General features: G+C 42.4%; 1 protein-coding gene across 22 annotated transcripts in view; it reads left to right on the top strand.

The window, feature by feature from the left end:
* The window catches only part of Lpp (LIM domain containing preferred translocation partner in lipoma), a 617,771-nt gene that overhangs the window by 453,814 nt on the left and 139,839 nt on the right, over window positions 1-24,118 (top strand). For all 22 annotated transcript variants that reach the window (XM_050160008.1, XM_050160000.1, XM_050159989.1 and 19 more), the window contains one exon: window positions 14,412-14,538. In XM_050160008.1, coding sequence (XP_050015965.1) covers window positions 14,412-14,538 — 127 coding nt within the window. The remainder of the gene's footprint in view (window positions 1-14,411; window positions 14,539-24,118) is intronic.

Raw genomic sequence — 24,118 nt, 5'->3', positions numbered from 1 at the left:
ATTTGCATGCTAACTTAAAATGTACTTTTCAAAGCTGCAAAAAGAAATATAAATTAAACCTCAAAAAATATTTCCTTCACTAACTTATTTCAAAGATTAAAGAAAGAATTCATGTGAAAGTCGTTGATTTTATAAATATTACTGTTGCAATTTCCAGGCATACAAGGTCCCAAATGAAGAAAATACTTTCCATAAAACAGTAGTGTTTTTCTTAGAAAGTCAAGTCATTAGGAAATAGCAATGGAAAATGGAGGAGGCAATGAGTTTTAACCTCACCTTGATGGCATTCCGCCCATGGATAGGGGACATGGACTGAGGAGCAACACCCCTCACTGATCCAGAAAAAGAAAACTGAACAGGGAATAATAGCATCAGCATAGCCAGACGTGGAATTCACTGTGGACCACATCTGTCTGTGCCAGCTGTTGCTGGTCTGTGTACACTCGCCAAGAATAACAGCAATGATTTTCACTTTATAGCAACTTCCATCTCTGGATCTCAGAAGAATGCATCCATGTTGATTAGGGCTTCCAAGAGTTTGGCCAAGAATGGGCAGGCTTTGCAGAGGGTGCCACTGTTCTGAGGGAGCCTTCTGGGGTGGAACGAAGAATAAACCAGTTTTGGATTAGACCTGCTTTTCTGATCTAGATTTTCTCAGTTCCACCCTCGATTTTTAGATAACCTTAAACACACAGCTTCCCTCCTCAACTCTCCTTTAAATAAATAGATGATAGATCTAGATAGATAGATAGATAGATAGATAGATAGATAGATAGATAGATAGATAGATATTTAGATACACAGACTGACTTTTAGATACACAGACTGACTAGAAATCTTATTTAGAAAGATGGAGAGAGAAGAAGAAGAAGAAGAAGAAGAAGAGAGAGAGAGAGAGAGAGAGAGAGAGAGAGAGAAATGGATGAACCAAAGATCTCATCAACTAGCAAGTGATGTCCAGTGTGCTTTGTTTCTGAAAAATGACATTGTTGTGAATCTAGAAATGTCTCCTGAATTTTAGAGAGGCCTTGCTTTTTATGGAGAGTGAGGTACCGCCATCATCTTTTACCCATCTTTCAGCCAGAACCCAGTAGGAAATCTGATCGTACTGGTCATTAGGGAATGGCCCCGAACTTGAGCTTTTAATATAAAAGAGTTTTATGGTTTTTATTTTCTTCTCTTCTGAGCTTTCGCATTGCCCCTTTATCTGACATTGATAAGGGAACTGGCCTTTGATAAACAGTTTGATTGTGCTTAATTGTGATGAAGACATTAAAGCTGGGCGTGTTCTCTGAATTGGGAGCTTTCCTTCTGTACCCAAACCTGCGTAGATGCTTTTCAACGCGCGGTTATTATCTTTGTGCAGAGAAAATAGTATTTTCTTCTAAGAAAGTTTCTGTTGATATTACTTTGTAATGTGTAATTAAATTCCTTAAGAATGAAGGGTAACTGGGGGGAAATGTAGACAGGTTCGGAAGCTGGGTACCTTCGTCGTGGTAAACTTCAGTTTCTAGGATGCCCTGCCCAAGTTCTTCACTGGATATCAAGGTACTCATGCCTCAGTCTCCCCCCTTGGCAAATCAGTGTGTCTGCCTATGAAAGTTGCTTGGTAATTAAATGAGTTACTTAATGGGAAATATTTTTTTGATATTACCTGGCACCTGCTAAATAGTACACTTTAATTACATTCAGTCTTCCAAGTTACAAATCAATAAATATGTAAATGAAGCTAATGCATGTCTACCTCTCAGAACTCCTGGAAGCGTTCCTTTGCTAGGACCTGCGTTCCATTGCATGGCTGATTGATCAGAAATGGTAGTGCCCTTTGCCTTTAGATTCAGGATCAGAGCGTGATCTTTCTTCCCCCACTACAGTGATGCTGAATGACACTAAGTCATTCATGTTCTCTCGCCCACCTTCCTGCCACATTTGAAAGACATCCATAGCTCAGATTTGACAAGTTGTCTGAACATTTAACACAAATAATCATGAGGCCCCTGTTAAATACTAGCACATGGCATGTATCATCTGCAAACTATTTGTGATGGCTCTGGAATAGGGCAATTGTACCCTTTCCCTATGTACCCCTCATGTTGTTTCTATGTGAAGACCCTGTTATTATGTTTAACCAAAAAATAAAAAATAAAAAAAATAAGAGAAAACCTTGTGAAGTGCATAGAGTAAGTCACATACTTCATATTGCTCTGCCTCCAAAACCCACACTTTCTCCATTACACCACAATCAGTGTTTCTGAAAGCAAAGGGGCCACATTAGTCTCCAACCTCTGGTATAATTAGCATCTCGCTGTAATCAGCAAGGTTGACTGTCTTGATTAACCTTTACGATAGATCATGTAAGTTTCATATTTCTAAATGAATATATAAAGATAGCTGTAAATCAGTGGAAAAAACACCCAGCTAGGAGCAGCAGGCTCCTATTTAACTCCTGGCTCTGCCACTCCTGGGTGTGGCTCTCTCTAAATCACTCCCCCGTAAGTCAGTTCACAAGCCACTGATTTGATTTCTTTCTTCACAGCGAAGAAAGAAAGGTGGGGGTGGGAAGGGGAATGGAAAGGAAAGGGAAGCCCCAGGCTCATCCTGTGACAGTCAAACTCTGCTGTTTGTTCTGCTAGGTTGCTTATGGACTGTGAAGGAGCAAAGAAATCCAAAGGAAATTTAATCTTACAGCGGTTTATCGTCCCCAATTCTGTTGCGCCAAGTCCTAATTTAAGCCCCTGGTCCTCTTGCTCACTGTTGGCCACAAGGACAGTTTCTGTCCTCTTGAATCCATATTGTGATGTGTTTGCATAGCAGTCAGAGAGCCCGAGAACGTCAAGCAGTGACATTCTCATCCACCACAGGATGCAGTGGCTGATAGGGACCATTTTACTTAACTCCTGGGATAAGTACTGTGAACACACATCTATATTTTAAGCAACTAGGATATATTTGATGAAATACATCTCTTGCCCTGGGTGCCAATTGTTGATTCATGGATATGGGATTAAACCCAAGGAGAGTCTAGAACCCATACGTTAAGCATCTCCGCCACACTGCTTGTAGCCAGCTTTTTGCTTTGTTCCTTTGTTGTTCCTTCATCTGCCCTGATTTCCTGACTGAATTATAAATTGTTGAACTAGATGTGTCACAGCTATTGTGATGATTGCCTTAACACCGAATTAGTCGCTAATATTTGTGGGTAATTTAGTGTGGATTTAATTAGAGTCTGCAGTTTCCTTTACTGCCTGCATACCCTAGGAATAGATGAGGACTTTTGACTAATTCCTCATTCTGTCTGTAAGGATGCCTATCCTCCCAACGTGATGTGCTTCTTCGGTTTGTTTTCCATGAGTCGAACAAAGAGTTCCTGTTATTCACTCTTAAGCACCTTGCCTTCCTATCTCCCTGCAGTCCCAGACATCCAGTACGATCACCTGTCAGGGGCATACTTGCTTGGAGAGGGTGGCCTTTTCACAGAACAAAGCACTGGCCCTTTCTTTGCCTCCCAGGTGCCTTGGATTGCTGAGCAAGACAGCCCTCTGACTCAGATGAAAACCGCCTTGTGTTAGGTGAAATGATGGGGAGTTAACCATTTGTTTGCTGGTTTGCGTTTCCCACGAAAAACTCAGAAACAGAAATTGACCTCAGCCGTGGAAAGTGATGTGCCAAGCAGCATATTTGCATATTAAAACTGAAAACGAATTTGCATGTTATTTCAATGTCGTGTGTGTTACGTTCAGGCATCTGTCAATCCCACTCGCTAGAAACAGCTTGTGCAGTGAGAAAGTGTTTCTGTGCATAGAAGACTGAGAAGCTCAGGCCTTTTGTGTTTTCCAACCTGTCCACACTCCAGATGCCCCCTGCTCTCCTGGTTTCCTACTGAAAATACTAAGGAGACTAGAGCCTCGTGTTTCAAAAAACGTATTTGTTATTTTCTAAAAGTCACTCATTTTCCTGTATTCTATTTAGACACTTTAAAAGTATGTTTAAATAAGCTACTTACAATCCATCCATCCTGCCAACTTTGCTGGACTTCACCGAGTGTCTGTTTTTTTGTTTTTTTTATGTTCACAGTCAGTTTGGCATCTATGCTATACGCTGTTTTAATATACTCTGACAATTCTAATAGTAAGAATGAGCAATCTAATAACAATCTTAATAACAAACGACTGGGAAAACCTCATTTTGAACAGACAATAGATTAGAAACAAGGCCAGGTAATAGACACACTGAGGTGACTATTCAAAATGTAGTTTCTCCCCAGGCAAAATGGTAAAAGGCTGTAATGCCTACACTTCAGAGGTGGCGTGAGGGATCAGAAGTTCAAGGTCAGCCTCACTGCATGCCAAGTTCAGCACCAACCTAGATTATCTGAGACCCTGTCTCCATAAGAATGAATAAACGGTTAACCTTCTAATCAATAAACTTTCCCGCCCAATGGAACAACACATGTCATGAAACATTTCTTCCAAACAAAGGAGCAAATAGCTATTGCATTCTTCCAGGCAACCAAATTAAGGTCAAACTTTTTCCTCTAGAAAGCCATTACCACCTAGGCAAGGCATAGCAAAGATATAAGTTAATTTGAAAGAGCAACCTCAGTTTATTCTATTCATCGAACTTCTCTGTCGTTCATCTTTGTGAGGAAAAGACAAACAAAGAGGCCGGATTCAACAGGTAGAGTTTAGGCATCACAGTATTCTAGAAACAGCCACAGTTAGCCTCGGGTAGAATAAGTTGAGAGAGATCCTCTCACTCCTTGGTCAGCTTGGTTTCTCATGGGGGAGTAGCCCTGGGAGGGCCAAAAAAGGACGTGGTCAGGCCATTACTGTGGCTTCACCTTGCGACTGTCGGCTGAGGTGCCTGCTAGTCTTCCCTAGCTCTTGTCTCCCCTGGGGCAGTGTGGCATCACTGCTTGTGGCTACTGTGCCTGGGATGCATCCAGGCAGGAAAGGAAGTGGAAGGGCTACTCCACGCTCCGGCTAACATGAGCCTCATGTCACTGTATTTGGTTTCAGCATCAACACTTCGGAGGACCAACAAAGCTTGGCTTTACCAATGTCAGTTTTAAGAGACTTACAATCAAAGTAGTCATGATTGCTATAGAATCTGTGAAAATCAGGAATACCATGCTTATAGAATGATGGTGGGTTACTGGAAAAAGCAGTAAGCAAGCATTCCACTCCCTTCTTTAAGAAGAAGAGCACCTTTAAGCGCTCCATTTCTTCCCTAGTAACTATAACAGCAATATTTTTGGTAGCATACAGTGCTTCTTTTTCTGGATTACTCTTCAGCTGATAGATAAGAAAGTCGGTACTAGTAAAGCAAAACCCTAGGAGAAGTTCAAAGATAGCGGAACTCAAAAGTCAGTGAGTCAAGGCACTCACTTTTGACACGGAGACAGAGACAGAGACTGAAGAGTGCTTAACTATGAGGAACGGGAGCCCTTTGGGCTCTGATGGAGTGTCAGGAAACCTTGGTGTGCTAGCACCGCAGTTCCTCGCGGATGTCCAGCCTTTTCTCTCGGAAGTCTCAACAAGCTGCCCTTGCTGAAACACAGGGTCATTGGTCCTCTCCTTTGAAGACTTGGGCTTAAAGACTGTAGCTTAGAGACAGCAACACATGGTATGAGGACAAGAATATGACCAAGTAGAGGTGTGGGTTCTCACCGAGAGTGGTCAGGCGGGTCTCCCTCTCCTACCACGTGACTTCTCCACATCCCTTGCTGTCAGTTGCTGTAGCCTGAAACACCACAGGTATCCCAGCATAGCTTCTGCCCTGGGCCAGAAAACCTACTTCATCCCTTTACACAGCGAGGCATTAAGAGTCGAGTAGGACAATCAGTAAGAATCCAAAAGTAAAAGCAGCCACAGAAAATTGCAAAATGCAAACTTGACACAGCTAGATGGGTTGAGGGGGGTACTATCAGAAATATATTTTTTTCTGGCAGCCTTTCAGCTCTAAAATGGGGCTAATTCTACCTTTTGAAAAGAAGATAATTTCAATGTTTCTTTTTTATAAGAACACATAATTGAAGTCATTTTCCCTCTGAGAGAAGGAACCTCTTGTACATCATTACAAATGGACAAGAAAAATGAGTGTCTCTGCCACCCAAAATGATAGAGTGTTGATTATCATGGAATCTCTCCGAAGATTTTGGCTGCTTCTTCCTGGTGTTTTATTTGTCTGGGAGTGCTTTTCTGGTAAGAGTCAGACTCACAGTAAGTTCAAGTAGGTGGTTCTTTGCAGATAAGAACTCAACATCAGGTAGGGGCACAGGAGGAAAATGATCCAAAGCAAGGTCATTGTCAGTAACTTGAGAGGCTGATGCAATGGCGGTTACTGAGTGGCCACTTTGCAACATTGAGCTACATGGCCAGAAGGGACCTTCGCTGAAGGGACTGAGTGATGGCCTGAGAACCTCTAGTATTTGTATCTTAGTGGATCATGCATCCTCCTTCCTCAGAAAAGGTACTGGGGCTGTGGTTGCTCATACCTATCTTTCTACCACCTTTGTGGCCAAGGCAGGAGAGCAATGGTTTTGAGCTTAGTTTGGGCTGCATAGAAAGGGTCAGGCCAGTTTGTCTACATAGCAAACTCCACCACTACCCCCCCTCACCCCCCAGAAATGAGTGTTGGTGGAAACTTTCATTCTCTGCTCAAGGACAGGGCATGGGGGATAAAGTGGTTAACTTTCATAGCTTCTTGATTTCGTAACCCAAGTGTAGTGAAAGTTCAGTAGGCTGCAGAAGCCCTGCGAGCTGCCCGCTGCTTACTCAGATTTGGAGCACTGAATGAAGCTCGGATGCCTCAAAGGATGCTGACAAGTCGGTTACATCCTCTTATAATGGAAACCTCTGTTATTAATGAGGTTTCCACTGACTCAGTGCGCATTTACTTTTACAGACTACAAAATATCTCTAAATATAGAGATATGTGATTTCACTCTCAAAGTCGACAATGACACACACTATATTATGGTCACAAACACGTGCTGGAGTAAAACCAAGGAATCTTTGAGAGTGTTAGATTATAAATGAAGAAACAGGCCCAAGAATTAAAAATAACTCCATAAAGGTCTTCCATCAAGTTAAAGACAGAGAAAATATTAAAGGGGCTCCAAATAGTCAGATAGATTTTAGCCATGTAATAATGTCCTTATATCCTGTGGAAGAATATACAAAACACTCCAAGCATCGTGAAATGTTACTCGACTTTGCTAGCTGGAAGTTGCTGTTTGCCTTATTATTGATATGGTAAAATTTTCTTGTTCATCAAGGATTCTGTCATTTCCATTTCCTTGGCAGAAACCACTCTTCGTAACTGCACAGCACCCCCCAGAATAATTAGGAGAAACCTTGTATATGACTGCATATCTGGCACCGTAATGTCTTTTCTAGTGGCAGTTACCTGGGCAACAGTTTATTAATGTGGACCAGAACATGTAGATACTTGGATCTTTTATCTGAGAAAAATATGTTTACATTAAGGGAACTACAGAATGCTATAAGTAGAATAGCATCACTGTTTCTCATGACTCCCAGCACTGACCTTAGAAGATGTTAGTTTCCATGTTCCCTCTAGTGTGGAGAGGCTCGGCCTGCGGGGTAGAAGCCAACTCTTCATCCAGTAACTAAAGGACTAAGCCTTCACCTTCTTGTGCCTCTCATGGCAACTTTTGCCTAAAAGAGGTAATCAGCAGGACTTCCTGTGTGCCCAGAGACAAGAAAGAAGTTGGTAATTAGTCACACTGAGTAAATGTCAAAGAACTTTTGAAATTGTATCAGTTAGTAAATTGCCTAGAAATACCCTCATGTCTGGGTGGAATTGTGTGTGTGTGTGTGTTTGTTCACTCAAATGTGTGCATGCACATGGGTGTAGTGGCCAGAGTACAACCCTTGGGTGCCCTTATTCAAGTCATTCACCTTCTTTTCTGTTTGTTCTTTTTTATTGTTCTTGTTGTTGTTATTGTAATGACATTGCCATGGTGCACATGTGGAGGGCAGAGGACAGCTACTGGGAGAGGGTTTCTCCCCTTCCACCATGTGGGTACCAGGGATACCCTCTAAGAGAGGAGCAGGGTTGGGTTGGGAGCAGGTGGGTACCTTTACCACCTCCGAGCCACCTTTCTGGGCAGTGGTGTGTTTTGTTGGGTTTTGTTTTTGCATGTATTTATTTATTTGGAAAAGGGTGCCATGGTGCTCACTTGGAGGTTAGAGGATCACTCTTGGGTGTCCTTTTACCTTCTACCGTGTGGATCTTCTGGATGGATTCGGGTTGTCAAGATTTGTAACAAGTGCCTTTTCCCTAGAACCCCCCCCCTTGTTTTTGTTTTTGTTTTGTTTGTTGTTGTTATTGCAGCTCACCAAGTAGACCTGACTCCACCTCCCTAACCCTGCGATTACAAGCATTACACCACAATGACTTTTTTTTAAAATCATAGATACTATGGGTTGAATTAAAATCCTCATGTTTGGAAATCAAGTTGAGCTATTCCTCCAGTTCTGACTGCATTTTTAAATAAGCTTACGATATAAAAGTATTCCACTGTATTCGTAACTTTAACATAGGCAGTTACCACTTGAAAATCTAATAATTTTCTCTTAACTAAAATGAAGACTTGGTATTGGCTGCTGTCTTCATTCTAGCTCTTTCCCCATCTAAATGTTGACATTTCTTCTATGTACATTGCTCTTGTACTTCCTCTCTATCTCCCTAATTTATCCTTCAAGGGCAAAGGCTCATATGTCCCAGGAGCCTTCTCCTGGCATGCTAGACCCCTAGAATCATACATGCATCTTACTATTTCCACATTTTTGTGATTGTCTACTTTGGATCCTTTTCTACAACTCCTAAATTGTCAGAGGTGGAAACTCTTAATAATTTGACGTGATATTCTCAGTTCTTGGTACTTTAGGTTAAGGAGAGTTTCAAGTTGTCTGAAATCTGACCCTATGAGAACTCACCTGTGTGTCTTAAGATGCTCTTATGCCTTCACTAAATGATTCAGACATTTCAAAGAACATACATATTGGTGATTAATGTGGATATTTAAAAACATCTTTTTTCAGAAAAACATATTACTGAGCAGTAATCTTTTACTCACATACACAAAAATGTTGACTTAATAGGAGTAAATAGATAAACATCTAAATCACTATCAAATAATACAACTAGAAGGGCTTGAAGACATTAGTGGGGGACCCTGAGAGGCACTACCATGTAGCAGATCAACACCCCACTCAGTTCACCAGGGAGTCTGCTGTTTCTGTGGTCCACTACAGGGTTGCTCACTGACCCACTTGACCTCAGTTTTCTCATCCATAACACAGATTTGCATGTCATACATGAGCATCCTCTAAGCATTTAAGATTACTTGTATGTGAAGCAGGCACCTGGGAAAGGGTCATGCAAGTGAGGAATCACTGAAACCCAGGGACTATTATTATACCACTGATGTTCGCACTTCAGAATGAAGAACCGGGAAACCAGTGCAGAACATGCCATCCCGATGACTCTTCATGCATTTTAGCTTGTGTATTACCCTAAACTATGCCGTGAATGTTGGACACGGCTGTTCATTTTCCTTAAGGTCTCATGAGTCCTAGTCTATACTGGACGGGATGCATTTCTGACAGGACTAAACTCAGTATCCTAGGCTACCTTCCCTGTGGTGACAAACCAACTGTTATCTAAAGAATCTGTGGTTTCCCAGCATTTATTCCAGAGGTGTTCCACATTATACACTGGATGGGGGCAGGTAGGCAAGTCATGTAAACAAAATTCGGAATACTGTGAAATCATCTAGGTCCTTCCTCATAAGCTTTCACTCTCAACTAACAGTACAGGTATGGTCCCCAGCTTAACTGTGGTTCCACTTGCGATGTTTCAGCTGTATGTTTTGTGAAAGTGGTATCGATTCCATAGAAAGCCCACAAATCTGAGGTGATTTTCCCCCCAGGCTAATGATATGTAGTATGATATTGTCTCAACCTGCTGCACAATGGCAATAGGCTACAGCTCCCACTGGGCCACATGTCACACGGCAAACAGCGAATGCTTATCACGCATTGTTATGTTGTGATGACCAGTAAGTATATCAGGTGCATCACAGACTCCATTGGCTTATAATGTTTTCAGTGTAAAATGAGTCTATAAGGATATATCAGCATGATAAGTCTGATGACATCAATATACAGAAAGTAGAGTTTAAATATAAAAGAGCCCTTCTAAATTTGGCAAGCAAAATCGGCAAGAATACTTGAAGAATGGGAAGGATGGAACATTTTTTAAAATATCTGTGAAATACTGAAAGCGTACTTTGAAATTAGTCTTTTTGAAATGCAAGTGCTAAGGGTAGACATTTCTGTCTTTGTTTTGTGGGAGGTGGATTTAGTTTCTTACCTCTTGTTTACTTATAAAATTCAGATACCTAGTCTGGCTAGGACAGTCATAAAGCAAGATTATCGTGTGCTCTTTAGTAGCTATTGAATGAATTAAAACAGCTAACATTAGTGCTCTGAGCCATGACAGTTGGTGCTTTCCAGTGCTTCTGTTGGAAGCCATGTGCAATATGTGGTTGGGGGGAAAGGATGCATGGGTCCCAGTTTGGTTTAGATTCAGGCACGAGCTAGGCTCATCCTCTCCTTTTATTGCACGCCTGGAGAAAGCAGTTGCTCCTGTGCCACCTCCGCTGTCTGTTTTGCCACCTGAAGTAGCTTGCCCCTTCTTCACAGGGTTCTGAAAGTGCTCCGTCCTCTGTACCCGAGTCGCAGGTTAACCCACTGTGCTCCTCTTAATGACGGAGGGAATATGAGCCTACCCAAGGTGCATAGGCTTGCCAGAGAACATCAGATCAGGTCGGATCTGTGTCATCATTTTCGAATTATCCGTGGTCTCAACCATGGGCTTCTGACTTGAAGAGAAACCCCAGGTACCACAGTGTCACGAGACAGCACTCACCACAAGTCCCTGTGTGTCCTCGTCACTCCGCTTTTAAACATAGCGCCGTTTGTAGTTTTTCCACTCACACCAAGTCGCTTCTCAACGCTGACATTTTGCTACTCTTGGAACCCTCCACTTGGCACGGATTATTTAGAAACTTATTCCAGGGGTTTAGGAGTAACCAGCATATCTTTATCACTTGAAGTTACTGTGGGTTTCTTTTTTAAAGTCCCATTTCATGAATTTCAAAAGTAGCATTTACATAATATAAAATAAATCCACCAGCTGTCTTAACCCAGCCATGAACCCTGGACTTCAGTAATGACTGGTTTGATAAGATATGTCCTTGGCATTCATATTATGAAGATTAAACAAGTGCTTTCTGGTTTGATTTAAGATCCTCTGCACAGTACAAAACAAGGGCCAGTACTGAAAATCTAGCCAATAAAATAAATGCTATTATTTTACTCAATGGACATAGTATTAAACTTTCCTCTAACGCCGCATCTAAAAGTATAGTTCTCAGACATGGTCAGTGACATTTATTTGTGCAGTGGATAGTGGTTCACACACGATTCACAGCTGATCGAAGTGTAAAGAATAATTGACTCTAGAGCAGTGGTTCTCAACCTGTGGGTTGCTACTCCATTGGGGATCAAATGACCCTTTCACGGGGGCCACATATCCTGCATCTCCAATATGCACATTATGATTCACAACAATAGCAAAATTACATTAGTAAAGTAGCAATGAAAATCATGTTATGGCTGGGGGTCAGCACAACATGAGGAACTGTAGTAAAGGGTCACAGCATTAGGAAGGTTACGAGCCACTGCTATAGAGCACACAGCTGCAAAGAGGACAGCTGTATCTCTCCCTTTCCCAAGGCTCAGGGATCATTTTAGAAGGGGGCCAGAAAGATGATAAGTGCCAGAGGTCAGAGAGGAGTCAATCAAAACTGTCCTCTGGACGTGGCAGGATGACTGCACTCCTGAACTCAGTGGCTGTGGTTGCTGCTCAGAATCAAGCCAATCAACATGGTAGCATAGTGCGGGAAGGCATTCATAAGCCCCAGCTCCTAACTAAGGAGCTACAGGCAGCTGGTGGCTTCTGATGAAGATTCAGGGATGACGCTCCTGGCAAGCCAGCCACACTCCTGTGGACGAGTTCACACCAATGACTATATGAACAGCTCATAACAAATTCCTAGGTCCTAGATGAAATCTTATTTCTACTAGTATCCTGTTACTGTTACTATGACTCCTTCTCTGCTAAGTAGACATAGTACTCCACCATCTTCTGATGACTATTGCAACCTTAGATTGATGCTTCTCTCAGTCCTCATCAGAGAAACTACTTCTTTCAGTAGGTGCAGTTAACATGGAGACTCCCAAGAGTCAAAGTGCAGAAAAGAGATTGCAGAATGCTCAGTGCTGAACAGCACATCTGTATCACACCCTTCCTCCCAAAACTGCAGCATCTTTGAGGGAGACGGCAGGGAAAGAGCGTAAGAGGAAGAGGTGGTGGGTGACCACAAAGAATGCTGTCTCTTCGTACAGCAGGGTGGCTGCCTGTAAGAACCCACCGTGTTGTAACAGTATGCTCAAGATCTGTGCAACCTCAAATCATACAGAATTCCAGCACGGAGAAGATAGGTGTATATGAAGTCTCACCCCTCAGCTAATAGCTCCTTAGAGTAAATTGGTCTGTTTCTTTAAATAGGTAGCATCTGGTAGGTCACCCACACTCCTTCGGTAGACCATACATCCAAGAGTATATAGGAATCACAAGTTTCCTTGACGAGTTTAAAGAAAAGAGTATTCAAAGTTGGATGGTTGGAGAAGTAGAGATGGATCTGGGGTGATTTGGAGGGCAGTAAATTGGATCAAAATATAGTAAATTCTCAAAGAACAAAAATACAAGTGAGAAAAAAGAAAAATGAGTGGATAAACTAAAAAAGTAATGATCTAATCATTTCTTTAAGGCACAAACAACCCTTCATGGCAAAATATTGTCTGCATTTGAGAACTTGCTCTAAATATATTTAATGTTCATTGGATAAATGAATTAGTCTAGAATGGACTCTTGTCCTGACTTTACCATAACTAGCGCTGTCCAGGTCTTTTAGCATTTCTTGTTCCCTGTCTCACACAGAGAAGATCACGCAACTGACAGAAGCCTGTCCCTGTGTTTCCCATCTCTAATGCAAATATCCTAACAGGGAATAAAATCCTAGAGCAAGATTAGTGGCCAACAAAAGTTTCTCGGGCTCTTTACTTTCAGCATGTCTCCACTACACACTTACATATATTTCCAAAACAGGGAAAATAATATAGATGAAAGACTATACTACAAATGAAGTCTTATTCATGTCAAGAAGGCCTAAATTCTGTGCTGTAGACATCACTCAAGTCAAATCGGCATTAGGAGTAGTAACATATGTATAAAGAGATGGATATGTTACAGGATGCTGTGCCTAAAGAGGGGAACTCTCACCCAGCTGTTGCAAGAGTCGCAAGCACACACTCTGTCCACTTCTCTTCCCATTGACAGTGGCCAGTGCTGTCCTCATTTCTAAACTGCTATTAGCAGCATTTTTAATTTATAAATTTCTGATTAAAGATATGGGGTGCTATTGACAATGGCAGGTTAAAATGAAAGAAAGGGAGATCTAGTGAGCTCCCTTTCATGTCTGTAGCATGAAGCTCCTTTGCCTCTACCATCTGACCTTCCTTTCTTTGTCCACTTTGGGACATTGGTTGGCTGTGCACTTTCTGGCCTGACTATCTGATTTCTTACATGGCATTTCTGCAGTCTTACCAGCCTGCTTGAACTCTACTGGCCACTCAAACCCATCTGATATCTGCCTGCTTGCAGGTCTAGGGGAAAGTTGCTGAGCTTCCCTAACTGGAATAAAAATCCCTTTGCTTTCTAGATCCCAGGAACCAATAAGATTCATCTCATTTACCATCCCAAATGTTGTATTTGAACAGAAAACACAATGCCTTGGAGCTTTTTATTGTACCTGAGTTTTTCCACCTAGGTAGAGCAAGTCTTCTCAATTTTTCTCTTCTCTGCATTCTCTCTTAGGAAGCTTCCTTAGCCCCTGACAGTGCACTCTCTCCAGAGGCACTGTCTTTACTGATGTGCCTGTAGACTTTCCTCTAAGCTCTACACTCTTTATTCATCATCTTCCTTATTAATACACTAACAGTAACATGGCAACTGCTGAGCAGTTATTGAAAAATTAGATTCCTATTATTGGAAACACAGATTCTAAAGTGTGATAGATACATCTGGAAAAGGGAAGTGGATAAAGTGTAATGCCAAAGGTCTGGGTAAATAATAAATCTGAGTGCACAACATGAGTCCACAAATGGATCGACCCGTGCTGCTTCCTCCATGGTCAAGTAGATTGTTGTAGTGGGTGTTTAGACTACAATAAATGGTTGTATGTTTTCTTCCAGGGCGGACACCCAGGGTCTATGGGGCCTCCTTCTGTTGCCCCATCATTCCGGCCAGAAGATGAGCTCGAGCACCTGACCAAGAAGATGCTGTATGACATGGAAAACCCCCCTTCTGACGAGTACTTTGGTGAGTGGGACTCGGAGCTGAATGCCTAAGGAAATGCTTGTTCCATTTTCCCTACTGAGGAAGTGGAGTTATGGTCAGTTGCACTGATGCCGTGTTTGCATCCAGTGCATGAGAGGTAGTGTTTATGCACACAGCACTGTGCATTTCTCACCAGACCACCATGAAGAAGAAATGCAGTCTGCTTGGACTCAAAATCTCACTGGTTCTTACAGTTATTTGATATGCACAATCAAGACACACTTTGGACGATTTATTAGCTTCACATACGGCAAAAATAGAGCATAGATCATCTTTTGTCCATGTAGCTCTAAATACTTATGAATAACATGGAAATTGATATGGCTTAACTGTATTCTCGAGTCTTATGACTGAATGCAGGAGGGAGAAATACCTCTTTCTGTTTGTCACTTCTTCCCTCTTCTAAACTATGAATAACTATGACTAGTTAGTGTTATTCTTCCCAGTCCATCAGTGCAAGTTGGAGGTACGTGTCATTTGTGAGATGCTGTGGACAGTCAGGGGAACTGTGATGCAGAAGGGATGAGACACACATACACACACTCAAGTGATCGTGAGTGTGTAGAGGAAATGCCAGGAGTCCTCTGTACTCTCTGGGAACACTGAAGAGCAGGAAGTCACCCTTGAACCTGAAGCCTCTAAACCAGTCTTCAATGTAGAGATTGTTTGCCTTTCTATCTTTTTTTTTTAAATGGTATTTTTGTAGCATGTAAGTAAATTAATTCTTGGAAAATAAATTTAAAACTGCAACCTATTAAACTGTGAAATAGGAGGTGAAGTTTTATCATGACATTTCAGAGACACTCCATTACCCACTTAAGCTGATATAATAGTTTCTAAACATTTGTTTCTCCACTTCGTGTTAGTCTCATCACATGCTCTCAGAGTAGGTTCTCGAAGGATAGGTAGAGAAAGGCTACATGTGTCTCAGTAATGAGTAAAGGCTCCAAGGCAGAGAACTGAACAGGCTTTTGCATCCTCCGATATTCCCTGGCTTCATGACTTCTCTTTAATGTCCTATTCTGTTGGGGACTGTGGACCCCCAGACCATGAATTTTCTATGACTCTTTGCCCAATGGAGTAAACAGCTTGTTTTCCTGTGCTTGCAGCTGCTCTGAGCACAAGACCCTGATGGCAGGGGAGTGGTTTCTGGTGTGCTTGCAGCTGAAGGATCCCAAAAGCTAGGGCATGGCCATTGGTCAGAGAAGGCACTATATAAGCTGCCCTGGAACACAATAAAGTTGGCATTCTTGATTCAAGGGGACATTCTTTGTATTCTTGTTCCAAGGATGCCCCGTGTCTCTGTGTATATGTGTGTTTCGATCTCAAGCCCCTTGCCTGGCTGTGAACCATCCTATAGTGCAGGCGATAAGCTACAGGAGTAGTACCATAGTACATGTAGTACAGGTTCTACAGGACCGTAGTACACGTAGTAGTACTGAATACACAGTGGAAGAAAAACTGAGGCCCCTGGCCCAAAGCTGGAAATGTATGGAGGAGGGAAAGCAAACATTCTGTACACAGATGTTTCTATAGTTTAGCTCAAAGGGTATGAGGTGGAAATAGAGAGCTCTGATCCTTGAGCCTAGGAGATGGCTCAGCCGCTCTTCTGGTTTGTTTTGCTATTACTCTCCCTGAGTGGCATGACCAAAAGCAACTTGGAGAAGGAATGGTTTATTTCATTTTGCAGGTTACAGTCCATCATTGAAAGAAGTCAGGGCAAGAACTCAAGGCAGAAACCATGGAGGAATGCTGCTGCTTACTGGCTTGCTCCCAGGCCTGCAGCCACCTTTCTTATACAACCCAAGCCTACCTGCCTAGAGATGGTACCACCGATTGTGGGCTAAGTCCTGCTATGTCAATTAGCAGTCAAGAACATTACCCATAGACACATTGGCCACAGATCGGCACACAGGCCAGTCTGATGGGATACAACTCTATAGTGATGGTTCTTTCTTCCCTAATGTGTCAAGCTGACAATCAAGATGTTAATAGTTGACATGGTAACCGTTTAACCCTAGAACCCACATAGTGGAACAGAACTGACTGCTGCAAGTTGTCGTCTGAACTCACAAGCATACTGTGGCTCATACATCTCTCAGGCTCATTTCCTGAGCCTCCGCACACACTAAATAAGCAAGTAAATGTTAAAAAAAATATTTTTATATAATAAAGAAACCTGATTCTGGTCCCTGCTGTGCCCCCTGACTAGCTAAGTATTGCTAGCAGGTCCCTCTACTGCCTGAGCCTCGATTCCCACCTTGGTGATTCAAGGTGTATAGAACAAACGATCCCTTGCATTTCTTTCAACACTAGCAAATTCACAGTGGAAACAACATCAGTCCAGTGAAGTAAAACGGTGAGGCTATACATGAGACTGTGGGAGTTGGCACAAGCGCATGGAAAATAGTAAGACGGAAACAAGCAAGGGTAATATCAGGGGATAGGGAAAGTTTATTGCACTCTTCTCATTGTAATAGGAGGAGGGCGGGTGTTAGCATCCACGATGAAAAAAAAAACTGAAGAAAAAGTTAATGATGTAAGGTAAGCCATCTGTAATTATATTAAAAGTGAAAAGCTAAATTCTAAGTGTGCGTGTCCCAGCTATTTTGCCACAGAATCTGCAGTGATAAATAAAGTAAACTGAACAACTGGATCAATGGGCAAATGCTGCACACTCAGAAAACAGACAAAAATGACCTTAGAGCTCTCTTAGCTTTATGGCAGACTAGCTTAGAAAACTCGAGCCCACGATTCTCTAGGCCTCCTCCTGTGCTCTTTCCTCCACAGCGTGGAAACAATAGCTGTCTTACACTGTGATTGTGAGCAATACATGAAACATTTATAGAGCGCACTCAGCCAAGGTCTTGGCATGTAGAATGTGTTCGATAATCAGAGTTCACCAAAGCTCCAGAGACATGCAGCTTATTTAAGAAAACAAGATATCCCTATTAAAAATCCATCAATAACATTTGATTTAAATTTAAGTTCTAGCAAAAGTAAAAGGTGCGTCACCAGCAGTCAAAGTAATCATTGCCAAGTGGAGTTTGCTATGCGTGAGAGTGAGAGCTGGGGAAGGGCTGGGCTTTACTGAGTGTTTGTGCTGTGGCGTTACTAGTTTATGAACTTCAGAAATTATTTCACCCTTATGGAGGAATATCATCCTGTGAAGTAGATGTCACAATCATCTTCCCATTAGAGAATTAAGGCCCAGGAATGTTAAGTGTTTACCCAGTATCACCAAGTAAGGAGCTGCCGAACTGCATCGAAAACTGTACACCGGGCCTATATCCTTGAACACCATGCCCTCAGATGGGCGGAGTTAGATCGTAAACTCAGGGAAGGGTTTAGAGGGGAGATTGCCTTTGGAGAGACGGGCAATTCAGGATGGGGATTCTCTTCTAAATAAATAAAAACATCATGTAAGTGATGCCACGACTGTGTAAAAAACCTGGGCGTGGTTCTGGGCAGGCTAATCTTGTGGTGTTTGCCACAGGCCTGTGTTTTCCCTTGGAAAATGTTTATGCCCCACAGGGCCCAGTGAAAAATTATGGTGTGTTACTGTAACAAGAACACAAAGTGGTACGTGACTTCATCCACATTCAGCCACCATTCTGAGAAACTTCAGGGAAAGAAGGCATATCTAGAAGCAGCAATAGAAAGATAGTTATGGAGTCCTTAAGCTTTGGGTGAGCATTTATACTTAGTTTAATTAAACTTGGGAAATAGGAAGATCCTAGAGAAGTGGGACCATTTCTGATGAGGAAACTTTTGACACAAAATGCGGGGGGCCAGAGGCAGAGAGTGGAATAGAAGCCCCCATGGCAAATATCACGCTTGAAGGAAAGAGTCAGTGGAAACAGGTTCAAAGGGTTTCTAAGCCCTGACTGTGGCCTTTGGACTTCACCTTCTCTAAGGAGTCACCTGCTGGCACCCAGTGCTAGGGACTGTCCATGGGAAGTTTTCACAAGCATAGCCTCAGAGAATAGTTTTAATGCCATCTTGGCTCATGTTGCTCAGCAACGTAAAGTCAGGATCCTCCCTGTGCTAGTTGGGTCACTCAGTAAGTGACCATATCCACAGATTGGCCTGAGATGCTTAGGATACCGGGAACATGATTTAGGTGTGTTTGAAATTTTAGAGGAAAGAAACCCATCAGGGGCCCAACCTGATAACTGCTGAAAAATAAGTAGCCGGTGAAATGGACATGGGCAGTAGTAACATAGGCAAGGCATGGGAAAGTTGGAAGTTCCCAGTGAGTATGGAAAACTAACGTTTGAACAGACAAAGCAAAATCCTTGCGAAATGTAGCTGAAGAATCTTCTCTGTGCTGTTGAAGCTGATAGTGACTCCATCTTTCATCCTGAGCCCGACTCGGACATTATGACTTAATTTTCTGAAGTCACCCTTAGTAGATGGGCCTGTGAAAGAGTCCATTACATCAGGTTTAAATGCCAGCACTTGGGGGGCAGAGGCAGAGAGATCTCTGAGTTCAAGGCCAGGACATCCAGGGCTACGTAAGGAAACTCTGTCTCGGGATGGGTGTGTGTGTGTGTGTGTGTGTGTGTGTGTGTGTATTTAATGAGTCGGATTGAAGTTTTTTTAAAGACATTTTAAAACCCTTGTTTGCCTCTTCTGTCATCTGAGCTAGACAGCAGCGTGGGTAAGAGGGCAGTAAATTCCTTTCTGTCCATAGATGAAGAAACCCAGGAAGCAGGTACTAATGAGCCCCCCCCACCCCGCTTTCCAGGACACTATGCTGCCCTCGCTGTCAGAGCACCAACAAGGAGCCGCATGGCCCTGGCTCAGCCCTTCAGACCCCGGTCTCTTCTCTGCTCTTCTTTCACCATTTGCCGAGCTGGTCACGGACCAGTTAGATCAGTTACCGTACTGTGTCTGAGCTTTCAGATGTGTACCGAGAGCCGGGTGATTGCTTTGGAAATTGCTTCGCGGGTCTTAACTAAGGTGCCAGGTGATTTGAACTTGATTGTCTTTATTGTTGTGTGACAAGAAAATGATTTCCAAAGTGTCCCTGTTGATTGCAGAATGAGGACTGACACCGGGTGGGCCGTTTCTCTTCATGAAGATGGAACCTCAGGCCTTGGGGATCTTGTTTTCACACACAAGTAACTTAATTAAGTACAAACCCCAAAACCACAGCCTCGGAGAAAAAAAATAGAGAATGGGTAGGTTAGAGAAAAGGTGGTATCGATTAGAGGGGAAAGTTGGGGTTTCTGGTTTTCCTCTTTTTTTTTTTCCTCTCTCTCTCTCGTTTTAAGGTAGCCATGGATCATGAGAGTGCAGTGTTTTTAGTTAGATATATTAGGTATGCTTCGTTTGTGGGGGTAACTTCTTGTGAAGTACTGGCTCAGCGCAGTACGTGTTTACAGCACTAAATACGTAACCCCACGTTCTTTATGTCTTGCATCTTAGTACATGTTATTTTTTAGTACATTCAGCCAGTGTGCTATTACTCATTAATTTGGAACCTAAGATTTATAGTTTTACCAAAAAAAGTAGTGATTGAAGTTATGTACAATAATTTTTCATTTTCTAGGTAATTAAAGCCCAAGTGATTCATTCAAGGTCAAGGTCATATAGCTGAGAGTTTTGAAAACTGTAGATACAATATGTTTTCTGAATAAAGGGGATAGACATTACGGCTAGAGAGACGGCTTGGTTGGCATCCATGCCTGTTGTGTAAACGTGAGGATCTGTGGCATTCATGTGCAACTCTGGTCATGACTACACATACCTGTGACCCCGTGCTAGGTGGGTCTATGAAGGGAGAGACAGGAGCTGTGGTTGGCTGCCTTCCAGCCTACTCCAACGTAGTGAGTTCCGGGCTCAGTGAGGATTGTATTCCAAGGGAATAAGACACAGAGAGATAATAGAAGTCACTCAGCATCCTCTTTTGGCCTTCATGTGTGCACCTGTACATTCGTGCGTGCATGTGCACACACACAAAATGACTATTTTTTTTTAATCTTATAGTGGAAACGGGAATGGAGCTGTTACAAAGGTAAAGAAGTAAATTGGATTTGATATTTTTACAAACTAAGACCTGGACCTTTGCTATACTTAGTTAAGAATGCAGAATGCATTTGCCCTTAACATAAAAAATATATATACGTATATAATATATATTTATACACACACTTAATTTCCAAATATAAAAAAAATATTTTTTTCGAATCTCTCTATTTAAACATATATTCTTATAATTTTTTTTTTGCCCATCTTCCTCACTTCTGTGTAGCTAGGAGTGGGGACAGTGTGGTTAGTTCACAGTGGTGCCCCCATCTCTGCTCCTATCCCAATGACAATGAATAAATGAGAGCCGACAATCACTACAGGGCAGGAATATGCCAGTCACTTCTTCATTTGTCACCTTGAGGACCATAAAACACTAACCATGGATGGGATCTAAGCCTAGGAACCTGTCTCATTTGGGGAGAAGATGAAATTAGGTCCCCAGGGTCACAAGTCACTTAATGACAGAGCCATGAATTATAACCCAGATTTTTCCCATTTCTTCCTTTTTAATCATATAAGGACACTGGAGAATGTATGAGTAGAATAAGAAGTGGTTGCTCCATTCTATGAGTTTAAATTGGACTGACACCCTTGGACTTGATCTCCTTTCTGTATGTCTTCTGTGGAATTCATGGTCGATGGAAAGCTTACATAGTTGAGATTTTCCTTTTAAAATACTATATCCTATTATACTTTACACTGTGTTTCATTTGTAACCTTTGGTTCCCAGGAGAGATTCTTGCCTCTAATTTGCTCCTGTTCTAAAAGAACTGGGTCAGAAGACAGGCTATCAAATTGAAAGAAATATGCACCCATGTGTACATAGCTGTCTATAGCAACTGTCCAGAAAGGTCACCCTTAGCCTAGCCCCTCCAGTGCTGTGAACTGCCGTCCACAGGTGCCGCTTTCTCTGGGCTTGATCCAAACAGCAGACACCAAGTCACGAAATTACTTTTCCCAGAATCCATCTTATCAGAAACATGAAGAAAGTAGAAAAGATGCTCCCAGTTCATCCTTTGACTGTAAACTGTGCACGCAAACTTGAATTTCAGAGAGAAAGCATGGTGAGCCACACATGGTGTGTGGCATAAGAAAGTCTCGCTTCCTCCACCATCCGCTGTTTTGTATTAAGACAAGGGTAGAGCTAAGTCCTGAAGCCACAAGTGCTAACTCTGCATCTTCTGACCTTAACTCCCAGCCATGCTGCACAGAGAACACATCTGTCTTTCCTCTGCACTCTGCCCTTCCTCCCTACAACCTGAAATTTCCCCTTGACCTTCTCTGAAAACACCTGATGGTTATCTCCTCGCAGACTTGGAAATGACATCACCTTGTTGGAAGACATAATTAATTTACCATCAGCAAAGCCATTGTTTGAACATCTGTAGACAGATGCTGAAGTGGGCGTCTGGTGTGCTTTTAATTGAGCAGGTTCATTCATCTACAAACATTTATTGAGTGCCTCCTAAACAACAATCATTGTACTGTATACCACGGGAGATAATGGAAATTAGGTACATTAGTGACCAAAAAGGAAAACCATTTGTTCAATCCTCTGCTGTCAAAGGCTTTGATGTTGAGCATAGTTTACAGCTGACGGAGGAAAAGCCACGCTTTCCCACCAAGTTCTTGAAATTTTGCTGCAGCACTGAATAACCTATGCTACGTGAAATTCTGAAGAAGTCCCGGGGAAGAAATACTTATCCCCAGGGTGACAATGGTGTGCTGATGGGGGTTATGTTGGCAGAGTCTGCAGAAAACACAGTTGAATGCCTATCAAGAACAAGCAGACAGCACCCAATGGCCCCATTAGACACGAAGTCCCGCAGACATGTCTAAGCTGATGACATTGTCCCCATTCTGACCCTAATGCTGACTGATGTCAGCCACGTTGCGTTAAATTCTTCTGCAGTTGTATCATACTGCATAGCACTGATCTCATTGGGATCCTGGCAGAACTTCCATTTACGTGTTCTGTTCCTGGCTCCACTCTTGCCTGACTGTGAACATCGCTTGTTAGACTTTAGGACAAGCTAACAAAAGCATTGTGCAGGAATGTCTTGCTGAAGGAAACTATGACCATGCAGTAGGCAGGAATCATGGGAACAGGTTTTAAACCTCTCCTGGTTGGCCTTCCGATCTTGGCAAAGGTAGACTGGAGCCAAGAAAGCGTCCAGCCTGTGAACTCCCCATTAGTCATTCTGTGTAGGGATGTTCATAATTGTGTCATTTATAAACTGTCCATTGCCATGTGTTTTTATTTATAGCAATTAATTTTTAATCTACTTTGTTATTCATAGATGTTAATAATATTCGTAATTGACCTTATCCCAGTACTGTCCCAAATGCTGGCTAATAGCCGCCATGATGCCTTAAACCCATCGAGTTTCACCTGTTATCTTCAGCTCTGAACTCAGTCCTCCTTTGTTTCTCTGGCTCTCAAACTTTAAATACTATTTGATACAAATTAAAAAAAAATGAAGACAAATTCATTATCTTATTTAGAGGCAGGAGAATGTAGTACTGCTCCTGGCGTCCAGCCTTTTAGTGGCTTCAGGGCCTCACACTGTCCTTCTGTCTAGCTGACCCATGACAAGTTAGGCCATTTTGTTTTCTGCAGCATTAGGGGGTTAAGCCTCTTGATCTCTTGACATCTTTAGAATGTCATGATTCCTTTGCTTCAGATACTTTTCATCATTTGTTCTGTGTATACTAAGAAAACGTAGATGGCTTAGAAAATGACCATTCTGTGTAAAGTTACAGCCATGCTTGTCTCAGAGTCCCAGGGTAACACAAGTCCATTTCCAAGGCCAAGGCCATTTATGCTCTTATCTGGTGCTAACCCAATTCCCTGGGGTTTATGAGGAGGTTCACTGCTCTGAAAGTTCAAGTGCCAAGTAATCAGATTAAAATAGGGTTGTAGACCATGACAAAGCATAGGATTGATGCCTAGGTCTGTGTCTTTTTCTCTGTACCACTACTGCCATTTGACTTTTGTGCTACTCTTTTTTTTTTTTTGAACTGAATAATAAGCCTGGTTTTTATTTGTCAAAACAAACTGCCCTTAAGTCATTTACAAAAACAGTCTCACGAATAGTAGACTGCTGTAGGTTACATAAGTAATTAAAGGAAAATCATAAAATTTGAACACTTAAGACTGCCAGAAATCTTTTTTTTTTCGTTTTTTTTATTGAAAAAATATTTCCGCCTCTTCCCCGCCTCCCATTTCCCTCCCCGTCTCCCTTTTCCCTCCCTCTCCCCCCACTTCTCTCCCCCTCCCTCTCCAGTCTGAATGGCAGTCAGGGTTCCCTGCCCTGTGGAAAGTCCAAAGTCCTCCCCTCTCCATCCTGGTCTAGGAAGGTGGACATCCAAACTGGCTAGGCTCCCACAAAGCCAGAACATGAAGTAAAATCAAAACCCAGTGCCATTGTCCTTGGCTTCTCGGCAGCCCTCATTGTCCGCCATATTCAGAGAGTCCGGTTTTATCCCATGCTTTTTCAATCACAGTCCAGCTGGCCTTGGTGAG

Source organism: Alexandromys fortis, unplaced genomic scaffold (assembly GCF_014885135.2).
Source record: "Alexandromys fortis isolate MF-2015 unplaced genomic scaffold, M_Fortis_MF-2015_v1.1 scaffold_100_3062768_6864082, whole genome shotgun sequence".
NCBI classification, from domain to species: Eukaryota; Metazoa; Chordata; class Mammalia; order Rodentia; family Cricetidae; genus Alexandromys; species Alexandromys fortis.
The sequence above is the reverse complement of the archived record's forward strand: the minus strand, read 5'-3'. Positions and strand labels throughout refer to the sequence as shown.